The sequence below is a fragment of the Sinocyclocheilus rhinocerous genome, unplaced genomic scaffold (genome assembly GCF_001515625.1).
Source record: "Sinocyclocheilus rhinocerous isolate Xijiao unplaced genomic scaffold, SAMN03320098_v1.1 scaffold1488, whole genome shotgun sequence".
Lineage (NCBI taxonomy): Eukaryota > Metazoa > Chordata > Actinopteri > Cypriniformes > Cyprinidae > Sinocyclocheilus > Sinocyclocheilus rhinocerous.
Window position 1 is genome coordinate 1,510,202 of NW_015633542.1, and position 13,231 is coordinate 1,523,432.

General features: G+C 37.5%; 1 protein-coding gene across 2 annotated transcripts in view; it reads right to left on the reverse strand.

Moving 5' to 3' along the window:
- The window catches only part of LOC107744370 (tubby-related protein 1-like), an 11,397-nt gene extending 9,204 nt beyond the window's left edge, over window positions 1-2,193 (reverse strand). For both annotated transcript variants that reach the window (XM_016557984.1, XM_016557983.1), the window contains exons 1-2: window positions 1,926-2,193; window positions 829-1,023 (exon numbers count right to left, since the gene is read on the reverse strand). In XM_016557984.1, the coding sequence (XP_016413470.1) occupies window positions 829-843 (15 nt within the window). In that variant the 5' untranslated portion in view covers window positions 844-1,023; window positions 1,926-2,193. The remainder of the gene's footprint in view (window positions 1-828; window positions 1,024-1,925) is intronic.
- Window positions 2,194-13,231: the final 11,038 nt, after the last annotated feature.

Genomic DNA, 13,231 nt, shown 5'->3' on the forward strand with positions numbered 1-13,231 from the left:
TATTTACATGTCTATATTTATATTCATATAATTTATATTGTAAATAAATATATTTAATATATAAACAACATATTTTTCTGAAATATATACATGTATGTGTGTGTATTTATATATACATAATAAATAGACACAGCACACATGCATATATTATGTAAACAAAAACCTTTATTTTGGATGCGATTAATCGCGATTAATCGTTTGACAGCACTAATATAATTCTATAATTTCAATTACAAATACATCATAACTATCAAACATATTCTTGATCACTACAAGACTATATCACCATATAAATATTATATAAATCTGCAATGCCTAATATTTCCTACTAGTTGTTTTAGTAACAGCAGTAGTCCTACTAGTTATTTTAGTTTATGCAAATATAAAACTTAAATATTTTACAGCCATTTAGCATTTCCCATCACAAGCAACAGAACTGAAGTGATAAATAACATTGAAATTCATGGCTGGAAGTGTTTGATTTGGTAAATTGCACGTAGCTTTACAATTATCCACTAAATATTAAATCACTGAACGTTCCTGTAAAACTAGGAGTAACCTCACTATAATAATTAGACAAGTGACGTCAACCAACATGCTAATGTCAGCGTGTTCGGTATGTTTTTTAATTATCGATATTAAATATAGGCTATTAATTGGCGTTAAATCTATTCTGATGTCAGATCTAGTTTAAAACAGAAATTCCTGAATGATTCAATCTCTGAATGCTCTTCAGTGAATCAACAGGTGTTCGGATGATGATGATAATAATAATAATATAAGCCACAACATGCTTTATGCAATCGACCGATTTAAAAAAAAACTCACCTTTTCGGCAGACATGTCCTTTATCTTGAAACTGTATCCGATAAAGTTGAACAAAAGCAAGCGAGGCCTCAGTGCGGTGACTCGAAGCTAGTAATGAGAAAGTGTGGAGCTTTACTCAGTGAACCTCCATCAGCAGGAAGTTGCTAAACGGATTTTCCCACTGACCCATCTGTCAAACTCACACATCGAGTGAACCTGAAGCAGAGGAAATCATACGAGAAGAGAAGATAGATGGGTCATCGACAAATGGACGTCAACTTAAAGATTTTTATGTAGGTTGAAATTACATTTTCATCACTTTTAATCACCTTTTGCCTTTACAAGTGGACATGGAAGTAGATCCACATAAAGTTTAATTAATAGTTAAAAGTAAAGTCCAACATCTTTCAACATTTTGACATGTCATTTGGGAAAATAGACACAATTAGGTCATGCCAGTGTATTTAGATTGCATTTCACAGATCATGAGTTGCTCTTGATTGAAATCACTGAAAAAAAAGGATCGTTTGAATAGATAGTTGCATGATTATGGATTTTTTTTTAATTTGTTTGTTCTTTTTAAATGTACGTTTATTTATTTATTATTGTAGTTTAATTTTATTTATATGTATTTTTACTCGTTATTTATATATTATTCATTTTATTTATATATTAATCATTTTATTTAATTGTTTATTCATTTGTTTTTATTCTTTTATTTACATTTATTTATTTATTTTAGTTCTATTTATTAACTTTTATTTTATTGTTTATTCATTTATTTTTATTCTTTTATTTACATTTATTTATTTATTTTAGTTCCATTTATTAACTTTTATTTTATGGTTTATTCATTTATTTTTACTCAGTTTCTTTCTATTTGTTTGTTTGTTTATTTAATAAATAATGTAATATTGTCATCGGGCCATCCAGATCAGCTTCTTCCTGTCCTGCATGTGATGTAGATTTACTCCTGAGCATCATGCATGATGAACATGCTAAATGTGTCAACGGACAGACCCAGTCAACATATTAATACACATTTGTCTAATTCATGTAAATACTGGGATTTCTTACAATTATACATGATCCACCTCACTGCTGAATTTATAACTCACCTGCTGCTGCCTTGATTAGTTGTCATGTTTACATTTAGTTGAATGATTCCTTGCTAAACACTCCCCTTGCTGACACATTTAACAAACATTTGATTTAGCTATAGCTGAACATAAAGATACTATAATTTCATTTTTGCATTTTCTGAAGAAAATTGTCCGGTGATCAAAGATCAGACTTGTGTCGTGTGCTTTGATAGCAGGCTACACCTCCTCAAGCTACAGCAGATTCAGGCCAAAGTATCTGTCAGTCACGAGGGTGTAAAAGCGTCTGGAACTGAAGCAGCCTGCAGAATGTGCAGCTTATCGCTGGGCTCAACGGTAGAGCTTACTCCTCTTATTGGTTTAGCTCTACTTGGCTTGTGCAAAAGCAGGTCATGAAGGCCACTGGCTGATCAGCCATTGAGAAAAGCTGGAATAGTGTGAATATATCTCTGAAAATCAAATATGTTGAAAATAATTCATAACTAGTCTAGAAGTGCCTCTTATTTTTTAAAACATTATTAAACTTTTTTTGCACACTATTAAACTTTAAACTCAACACTTTAAGACTTTACTCAAATGATAATCATAATGACAAATAAATAAATAATAATGCTTAATGGCCTGCATGCATCTGTAGACTTTTTAAATGCATATTATTTATGGTTATTTATTTTTGTGACAGACATCTGACATATATCATGACAGTTATTATCAGCGGGCAAATAACATATTACAAAATAGGTGCTATGAGGGGTTAATTAATTTAATTGCTTAATACTTCCTCTGTATAACTAAACTGATCATAGAATCCGGTTTAGGTTTTATCTTCATCACTCAAGATGAATATATTGTTAGAATGATCATATTGCACCACCTACAGGCAAGTAAAGATGGTGCAACATTCCAGTGACAATATTAATAATATAATTTTAGAAAATTCATGCCTGGAATTAATGTCAGGATTTATTTACACCTGGGTAGCTAACAAATAACATGGATATGAAGGTTTTATTATTATTATTATTATGTTAATATTTTATTCACTTCTACAGGGTTTAAATAGGATTCAACATGGAAAACATTCCCTTTTCCTGCATAAAATGTATGTATATAATATATGCATATTAGATAAATATTCTCTAATAAAAATGACAAAAACATTATTAAAACTTAAACTAAAATTAAAACTTAAAATATAAAAATAAAAACAAATTCTAATTATTAATACAGTTATAATAGTGTCTCCATGGTGACACTGATATGTATAATTTAGTTAAATATTTGATCAAATTTAAGTAAATGTTCCCTGCCTACTAGGCAGCAACAATGCTAGATATAGCTAATTAAATCTAATAATCTAATTTTATGCAAATAATAAATATTCTGTCACATATTTTGTTTTGAATTGGTGCCATTTTAAATATATATTATTAAATATAGACTAAAATGTGTAATTTATATTTTTAATATGTATCATTTATGTAAATGTTTCCTGCCCTGACACTAGGTGGCGATATAGTTAAATACAATCAATTAAATGTGGAAACTGGCTCAAGGATCATCATGTTCTATTGTGAAATGAAGCTGTTTGGGCTCCAGTGCTTCATCCGGTGGCAAGATGGCGCTGTTTCCCCCTTCTTCCCGTTCATGCCCTCAGAGGGCCAGTGAACTCAAGGAGGTTCAGAGGTGGAGCTCAAGATCTTAAAGAGACAGTGCATGTTATGATGCAACTGTATAGTATTTTCCAGATAACCAGTTTATAACAAATAAAACTGAGCACTGAAATGCTTCTCTTGAACCTCTGAGGTTAAAAAAATTACATATTCTTTTGGTTCATATTTACATAGAGACTAACAAGAACTGATAGCATATATTATAAATGTATATTTACTTGAGTTGTTTATGATCTTTACACACTGAAACTGATTTGTGAAATAATGCAGAAGCAGAAGAACAGCTACTTAAGGACGTGACCTCACTCCAGCGGCTTTATTACTCACACTCACCATCACACACAATCAGGACAACCCATGGAGATGTGGGTCAGAGGAGTGCACACGCTCCTGAGGGACACACACACGTGTGTGTGTGTGTGTGTGTCTGTGACTCAAACTAAACAAAGGCAACAGGATACTGCCTCACTGTAAAACAAATGCTAGTTCCAGCAGCAGATGAACACACAGAGGAAAATACAGTCTGAAAGTGTCCTGCTGACCTCCTTTCACAGAATATGAGTTTCCCATGATGCAATGGCCTCTGCCAGAACACTGGGTAATAGTATAGGAATTAAACTCCATTTTAAACTATAGTAGTGCTTGCCTGTGCAAATCTAGTTCCGCTTATTTAGCATGTTGCTATGTGGTGAATAAAGTGTTCTGAATGGTTGCCAGGGTGTTGATATGCAGCTTCTAAGGTCTGAGTGGTTTTTAGCATGTTGCTCAGCTGTTACTAGGATGTTCTAGGTGGTTGCCAGGGTGTTGCTATGCAGCTTCTAAGATCTGAGTTGTTTTAAGCATGCTGCTGTGCAGTTACTAGGATGTTCTGGGTGTTTGTCAGGGCATTGATGTGCAGCTTCTAAGGTCTGAGTTGTTTTTAGCACGTTGCTCTGCAGTTACTATGATGTTCTGGGTGGTTGCCAGGGTGTTGGTTTGCAGCTTCTAAGGTCTGTGTGGTTTTTAGCACATTCCTCTGCACTTACTATGATGTTTTGGGTGGTTGCCAGGGTGTTGCTAGGGTATTCTGAGCAATTGCCAGGGCTTTACTTTGTGTTTGCTGAGGTGTTCTGAGGGGATTTAATGTGTTGCTATGGGGTTACTATGGTGTTTCAGCTGGTTTCCTGGGCAGTGCAGTTACTATTAGTTAGTTGATTGTTCTGAGTTGTTACCAGGGTGTTGCTATGCAGCTTCTAAGTTCTGAATGTTTTTTAAAGATGTTACTATGTGTTAAGTGTGTTGCTTTTTTAGTTACTTGGATGTTGTAGGTGGGAGCCAGGGTGTTGCTATGCAGTTGCTAAGGTATTCTAGTGTTTCTATGCAGTTCATTTGTCAGTGCAAAATTACTAGTAGTTACTAGAAAGTTGTAATCAGGGTGTTGCTATGCAGCTGCTAAGTTCTGAATGTTTTTAACATGATACTATGAGTTACTAGGATGCTCTGGGTGGTTACCAGGGCATTGCTATGCAGTTGCTAAGGTTATCTAGTATAAGGTATTCTAGGTATTTGCTTTGTGGTTGCCAAGGTATTCTAAGTGTTTTTGCATGTTTCTAGGATGTTCTGAGTGGTGTTAAGTGTTTTGCTTTTTTAAGTTACTTGGGTGTGCTAGGTGCTTGCCAGGGCGTTGCTACACAGTTGCTAAGGAACTATAGTGTGTTACTATGCAGCTGCTAAGGTGTTCAGAGTTAGAGATTTCATTCAGATCACTAACCATAAATATGCACTTGGCAGATACTTGTATCTAAAGCGACTTAAAGCATGCCACTTCACCGTAGATGCCCCCCGATGTTCTGCTGCACCCTTCCAACGTCCCTCCACTGAAACTGCATCATAGCGCTGATCTAAGATCAGATTTCTCCATGAATATTTTGACCTTGGCAACAATAAGCTTATTGACAAAACTGATCCAATCGCATTCTCATGTGAAAGCACTAGAAAGCTTGAGGAGTTAAAATTTCCAGTGTGTATGTATTTCAAAATGATGTATTTTCAAAAAAGTTTGGTTATAGTGAAAACAGATTTTTATCTTTCTGTTGAAATGTTAATATTGTTTTTTTCTTTGCAAAACTCGCTTTTTTGCTGGGTAGTTGTTAATGTGTCTTGCTTTATTTTCTTCAGAAAATGTGACCAATGTTACAGTAATGCTTGACATAGAAAACTCTAATACTTAAGATGATGTTTCTACAGAAAGAACTGATCAGAAATAATGTAATGAAGCTAATAAGATGAAAAGTGCATTTTTAATCTAATTTAATAACAATAGTTTATACATTAAATAAATACGTATCCTCACCATTTGCGTGTTCACAAAATTATTAATCAACTTTTAACATGCTGTATCCTTGTTAGTGTCTGATCTTTTAACATGTTTCATCCTGCAACCTTTGTCTATACTTTTGCTAGGCCCCTGTTGTGCAATGTGATAACTATGCCAAATTGTCACTAGCTGGTCAATAAACAGTTAACTCAAACTTTTGCAGTTTTGTCAGGGACTGATTACCAGGAACGACTCTTAAAGATCATGTGATAATGCCCTCAGGAAACTCCGACATCGCACCGAAAGAAAACTGGAAACATGACCTGTAATGCAAGATTGTCAAAGTGGATATTAGACCTCATTCAGGTGCCATTTCTTATGCTCATGCTGATGAATTATGCATAAATGGTACATGTACATGTAGTGTCTTAAACTGAAGTCTACTTCAAGAGTTGCACTGCAACATGATCTACTTGAAAACTGGATGTGCTACTAATAAGAACAGTACCTAAAATCATTCAGTTAATTCAGCAGAGGTGTTTTAGAACTTTTCTGGGTGATCAGACTTAATTTAACAGAGATAAGACTTGAAATAGTAAGAAACCACCCAGTATCCTAGAACACTCTAGCAACCACAGAGCAATGCCTAGAACACCCTAGCAACTAACTACCTAGCAAACCCCATCAACCATCTAGCAACCCCCAGAACAACCTAGCAACCACCAAGCAATGCCTAGAACACCCTAGCAACAACACAGGAACCCCTAGAAGATCCTAGCAACCCCCAGAACACCTTCACAACCACCAAGTAACCACTAGGACACTCTAGCAACCCCAGATAAATGCCTAGAACACCCTAGCAACCATCTAGCAATCGCAATACACCCTATCAACCACCCAGCAACCCCTAAAACAACACAGAACCCCCTAGAACACCCTAGCAACCCAGAGCACCCTAATAATCACCCAGCAACCCCTAGAACGCCCTAGCAACTACCCAGCAACCCCCTCCCCCCCAAAAAAACTAGCAACCCCTAGAACATCCTAGCAACTACCTAGCAACCCCCAGAACACCACAGCAGCAACACAGTAAATGCAAATCACCCTAGCAACCATCTAGCAACCCCATACCATCCTTTCAACCACACAACCCCCAAAGCAACCCAGAAACCACCTAAAACCCCCTAGCAACCACATAGCAAACCCCAGAACACAATGACAACTACCCAGCAACCTCCAAAACAACCTAGCAACCCCCAGAATACCCTAACATTCACCTAGCAATGCCCAGAATGTAATCTATCTATCTGTAAGTCCTATAAACCTTATTTTTTAACCCTTCTTTTAAAAACTTTTTCAACATTTTCAAACGAGGCTGACTTTTGCACAGACAAAAACACAATGACCCAGCACAATGTCATATCAGGAGAGGTCTTATGCAAACAATGTAACCACAGAAATCCCAGCTGAAACGTTTTTTGCTCAGTTAATTGAATCTGTAAATGAGAAATGTGCAAGGACTACATTGAAAGTCACCAAAGCTTGCCCAATTATACACTTGCAAAAACGGTGACAAGCCTCTGACGGTATTGCTAAAAGCAAGTGGCTTTCATCATATCCTTATTTCACATGAATGTCACTGCATACAGATGGGGGAAGTGAAAAGAACTTTGGTCCTCTCTGCAGCTTCAGCGTTGCGTTACACAGGATGACATCAGTGTGGAGGGACTCTGGGACTATCTGTCTATCAGAGCCAATTTGCCATCTAGAGCACTGTCATATGAGGTCACAGGTAGCACTGAGTTGTTAAAGGTGGAATAGAGCCCTGAAATAAAGAAAACCAACAACATCGTTTTTTTTTTTACTTGCTTTTTAATATACAACTCTAAGACATTAGACAAGTTTAAGAAGAGTCTAAACACTGCTTCAAAACATTGCTTAGTCTGACCAAAGGAGTTATAATATACCTGAAGGAGATATCTGTTAGCATTCCCATTTATCTCAATTGCAATGTCCTAGTTGGTGCAATCAGTCCTGGATGTACTAGACCTGGATGCTGCCATCTGAGTGGCATCATGGGCACTCAGAAAACCTTTTTTTGGCATACATTAGGCTACTATTCAAACGTTTTGGATCAGTACGATAAAAAAAAAAAAAAACTTTTATTCAGCAAGGTAGAATTCATCAAAAGTGGCAATGAAGACATTTATTCTAATGTTACAAAAGATTTCACAATTTCTAATAAATGCTGTTCTTTTGAACTTTCTATTCATCAAAGAAACCTTTAAAAAATCTTACCACAAACATAGTGTATATGTCATGTACTCTGGAACTTCTTAAAGACGGGAAAAAAGAAAGAATGTACAAAATTCATCACTGAAACATCATCTAATAAAATTACATCTCTGACATTTTTATGCTTGTATAAAATGTTTGGGAAACTTGTTTGAAATCTATCTATCTATTTTCAAACAAGTCTTTGTCAAGCCAACATTCATTGTGAACATTGTTGTGAAACCCCCTCTTTTGGAACCTTTATTTTTAAGAGTGTAGATTTCAGAGCATCATCAGTAATGGAGAACTTTGGGATGTAGAGTGAGTGTCCTCTTTCTACTCTGGTTCATGCTCCCTGTCTGAACTCCCAGAGCAACTGCCGTTGGCACCTCTGCTGCCCCCCTTACCCTGACCTACTGTCCGCACCGACACCCTCCTCATGGGTACCAGCCTGACCCCCTTTCTCTCTCTCTCTGTGAGCTCGTCTTCCTCCGAGACAGTCAGCGGGAGCTTTAGACGCAGCCAGCTCTCTTTTTGAACCGGTGCCAAAGGAGGCCGGCCCTGAACGCCACAGCTGAAAGTTTAACAAGCGCTCCGGTCGGAAGGCAGGAAGACAGACTGAGAGATTTGTAAGGGCAGCTTCTCTTTCTCTATTCACTTGCGCTCTTGTGCTTTATTTATATCCGTGTCCCTCTCTCTCTCCCCAAGTCGGGCATCAAGAAACGGTTCTTTCTTTTCCTCCAGAGAGTTTACAGAGCAAAAGTGGGAGAAAATGCGACAAGAGGACAGTACTTTGAGAAATAAATGGACAAATAACAAAATGACGCAAGGGGGGGTGCTGACGTCACACACTGTGCTGCCCATGACAATGCCTGAAAGGAGAGGAAGACAGGACGATTGCAAATCTTTCTCTCTCTTTCTGTCACCAACTCTGCCCTGTCAGGAAAAGGGACGGCACACTTTTTGGCAGGGTGACACTGGATTATTGCACTGGTCTGGCTGCGACGCGCTTTCTCCACAGCTGAGCAGGATATAGTACAGCGCTACCGCAAACTTTCACCACAAGTGCTGTGACAAGTCGCTGTCTCGCTCTCTTTGTCCTGGCGCCTCGGGTTTAACTTTCTCACTCTGCCCTCTTGCTTAGGCACAGCAAGAACTCTTTGAAAAGGACTCAAAATTTTCAGTGAATTGGTATTACCTGGAAAAGCTGACAATCGTGGACTTTCTTTCAGGATCCAGACTTTTAATTCAATTTGAACATGCACATATAGCAAAGGCACGAACAAAAGTTGATGTGCACGAATGCCTATGGATAAACATCAGTGTATAACGCATGAAACATGCCGGCAATGGCAGGACAGCTAAAGATGCTGCGAATGACTTCTGTAAAACAGGAATCGAAAGGCTTGTACCTGGGACAGATGCCAAATGCTGACAAAAGACTCTTTCGGGAGCCTTAACTCTTTCTTTCAGGACATGTGTCATATCTTCGACGCGATTTGGCACTTTGAGTACGTACGTGTACCTGATATCAACATTTTCTGTCGCTGCTTTAAGCAACGCCACACTACTGAGGGATAGGTTAAGATTTGCTTATTTCGCTTGGTTTTGGACCAAGTTCCACTCCTCGCCTCCGGGCCCGAGCCAGGTGATGGTGTTTAGAAATTCATGCCAACACCCATAGAGGTATTAAACATGAACGACTGGCAGCTAACCCAACAATAACAGACGAAGCCAAAGAGCGAGCCGCAAGGTGGTCGCAAAAGTCGCCGCCTTGTTTTCTTTTCCTTTCTCATGCTGTTGTGACCTCTCTCTCCGTCTTTCTCGCTCTCTTGGCAGCGGGGCTGAAGTGGGCAGGCGAATAGGAGGGCATAGCTGAATCTGCTCAGCGTTGGCAGGGGCTCGTGTGAGAAGGGCTGTTTGCTCGCACACCTCTCTCTCTGCTTTTCCCCTGGTCTTGCGAGCGACGTGGAAACGGTCTCTCCTCTTCTTTCTTCTTCCCTGCTGTTTTGGTTTTTTCGGTCGTCATACAGTACAGTCGCACTTTTTACCCCATCCGGAGTCTCCCGCGACGTCCCGTGAAAAGCTCTTGCTCAGGTACTTCCAGCATTTGATTTTCGTTCGAATGCTTACTTTTCATTTTTAACTTTCTTGCGTTGCAATAATGTCGTTTTGCTCCTCCTCATCCTCATCTTCCTCCAGCACGTGTCGTTTATCTGCCGACACCATGATAAAGCGTGTTTTGTTTCTGTCCGATGAGACATTAAACATTTTTTTTCATAAAAACAAATATTGTTAGATAAACTCCAAATGTGTTTGAGCAAAAGTAATGGGTGCGAGTGATTTTGCTTGGTTTTATTTGCTTTGTTTGTCTTGCGACAGTGCATGACCACTGTTTCTTTTTATGCAACCTGTTTGCATAATAGCTTTAAAAAATGTTTTCAGAGGCTATACAAACATGCGGTTTGCTATTTACAGTACGGCGGAAGGTAAATATGCTCTTTTTTGCTAAGTTATACATCTGAGGCCTTCAAAACAAAGAGCAGCGCTTTACCTGCCAAACTATGCCAGGAGAAGACAATTAACCCTACAATCTCACTAAAACTGATGCAAAAAGCTTCATAATCATTGTTTGTTACTTCTAGGTTGGCTGATAAGTGGTACACCACATACAAATCTATTCTTCCTCCTAGTCTACCATATCTGAAGGAACTGAGCCTTAGATGTGACTAAGACTGAGAAGAATATACTGTACAAGATCAAGAGCAAAAGAATGAGACTCTCAAATTATATATATTATAATTAGTTTTTCAGACTTTTGGATGCCACTGTAAATATACACAAACAGGTTAAATCACCATAATTGGTGTAAACAACAACAAAACAATAAATAATAGTAAAACACACACTTGATGTGTCTTTGTTTCATCTACGATTGAACTGAAAACACATTTGGAGATTATTTATGCCATTTTGATTATACATTACATTTGCATTCCAAAGCACCTCACGTTTTGTTTGCCAGACTACTTTTAGTTCATTAACACAGTCAACAAAGAGTCGTAATTTTTTTTTTAGAGACGATGAAACTATTGTAAATGAAAACTGCCCTGAACACTGTACAAAGAGAAAACAGAGTAAGAAAAAAAGCAGTAAGGAGGTGGGCGGAGTGATAGACGAAAAAATGAAAACACTTCCTCCACCCCTCCCTCACTATCCTCAGATGAACTTGTCACGTTACTTGATTTTTTTTCTTTTTTCTGGCCTGCCCTCTCTACTTCCTGCTATTTTTGTGCTGCCTCCCTCTCTCCCTCTCTCTCTCTCTGTGTGTCGGTGTGGTAACAAAGTCACAGACCCTTTATAGGGAAAAATATTTTGGTAATCACCTGCAATTCCGAAGCAAAAACACCACAAACAGCATCACATTATGGAGAAAAAGAGCCTTGTGGATAGCAGCCGAACCCTGGGACATCTAGCTGCAATTACGGCTGCCTGACACTCACCAGAGCAGGTATTTGTCAGTAATGTGATTCGAGATCTCATTCTGTAACAGTTCAGATCACATTTGTCTCACAGGTATCGAAAAGAAAGAGTAAACAGATCAATTTATGTGCTTTCGAAAGCACATGGCTTCTTACTTGCACATGCCGCATGCAAAAGTGTTCATTCAAAGCTGTATTTTCAATGTTAAAATACTTTCTTCTGACTTTGCTCAATGTGACAACTATAAGTAAGCTATTCAGATATTGATTTCCCTGAAAAATAACACTTAGGCTTTGTTTGCACTATCAAATGTTTGCACTATCAAATGTTGCGCTATCAAATGAGAATCCTGACCTTCTTGACCAAAGGCGTGAGTTTGTGGGTGGGACGATCTGTTTTTCTGAGCAAATAAAACATGCAGGCAGTGTTCGAGGAAACCTATTTGGAATCGATAATTATTTTTGCAACTCCAATGCAGAAATTACTTAATTTTTTAGTGCTGGTTTCAGTGTTTTATTATAGGCCTAATTAACAAGTGTCAACAAATGTGAAAAAAGGTTTCCGTGTTTCATCTTTTAGCTACACTGAAAAAACAAATTGGTGTAGAAACTATTTTTCACTTAGAAATTGCTAGTAAATTTCACACAAAAAAAAGCAAAAAACAAAGAAATGACAAGTAACATTGAATTAAATGCAAAATAAGACTGAAACAGTATTTTCTTGTATAAACGTACTCCAATAATATTTTTTATTCTAGAAGTATATGACAAAACTATTTTTGCAACTGCACTGCCGAATGTTGCAAGCTGCAGCTGTTTGCAATACGGCTATCGCATTGATAAGTGCTGAACTTACACTGAACGCATACGCAAACAAGGTCAACAGGCACTTCCTGTTTAGAATTGCTATTTTTGCATTCAGGACGTAGTGCTGAAGTTCTGCAGATTGTCACAGGTCGCTGCAAATGATAAGCATGTTAAAAAGACCTCTGGATTTGCACCACTGCACAACCGTGGGTTAAAACACATTGCATAAATGGACAATTTTACTAATTCAGATGTGGGAAGTGAAGTGTCATCCCACTTCAAATGAGCAGGTAGGACTATATTTACTCACTTTAGTAATGGTCACGATGCATTTAATTACATTTACGTGACATTTAAAGTGCAAGTATGCTATAAATGTTAACAGTTCATCAACTCAATGCTTTACTGCAGTACTTGTGGCTTTTCTTGTTAAAAATTCCCCCAAATGAGGATAAAAGAGCCTTTTTGGTGTTTTTAGGTTTCATAAAGCACCAAGAGAAATCAAATTTCACCCTATTTTGTTTCTAAATGCACATTTTGGTCTTATTGTTTGTGATGCATCAGTGCATGTTAACCAAAAAATAAATCTTCATAATCTTTTATCAAAATGTAATTAAAGGTAGACTAAAGGGAAAATTAATATTTAGACATCATATCGGTTATATATATATACAAAAATATGCTTTGTTTTCATTCTACAGCTGCAAATGATACGTTTGTTCAAAAGGCTTTCTAGTTAAAATGGCACCAGATTTGGATAAAATAGCCTTTTTGGTGCTAAATATGGATTTT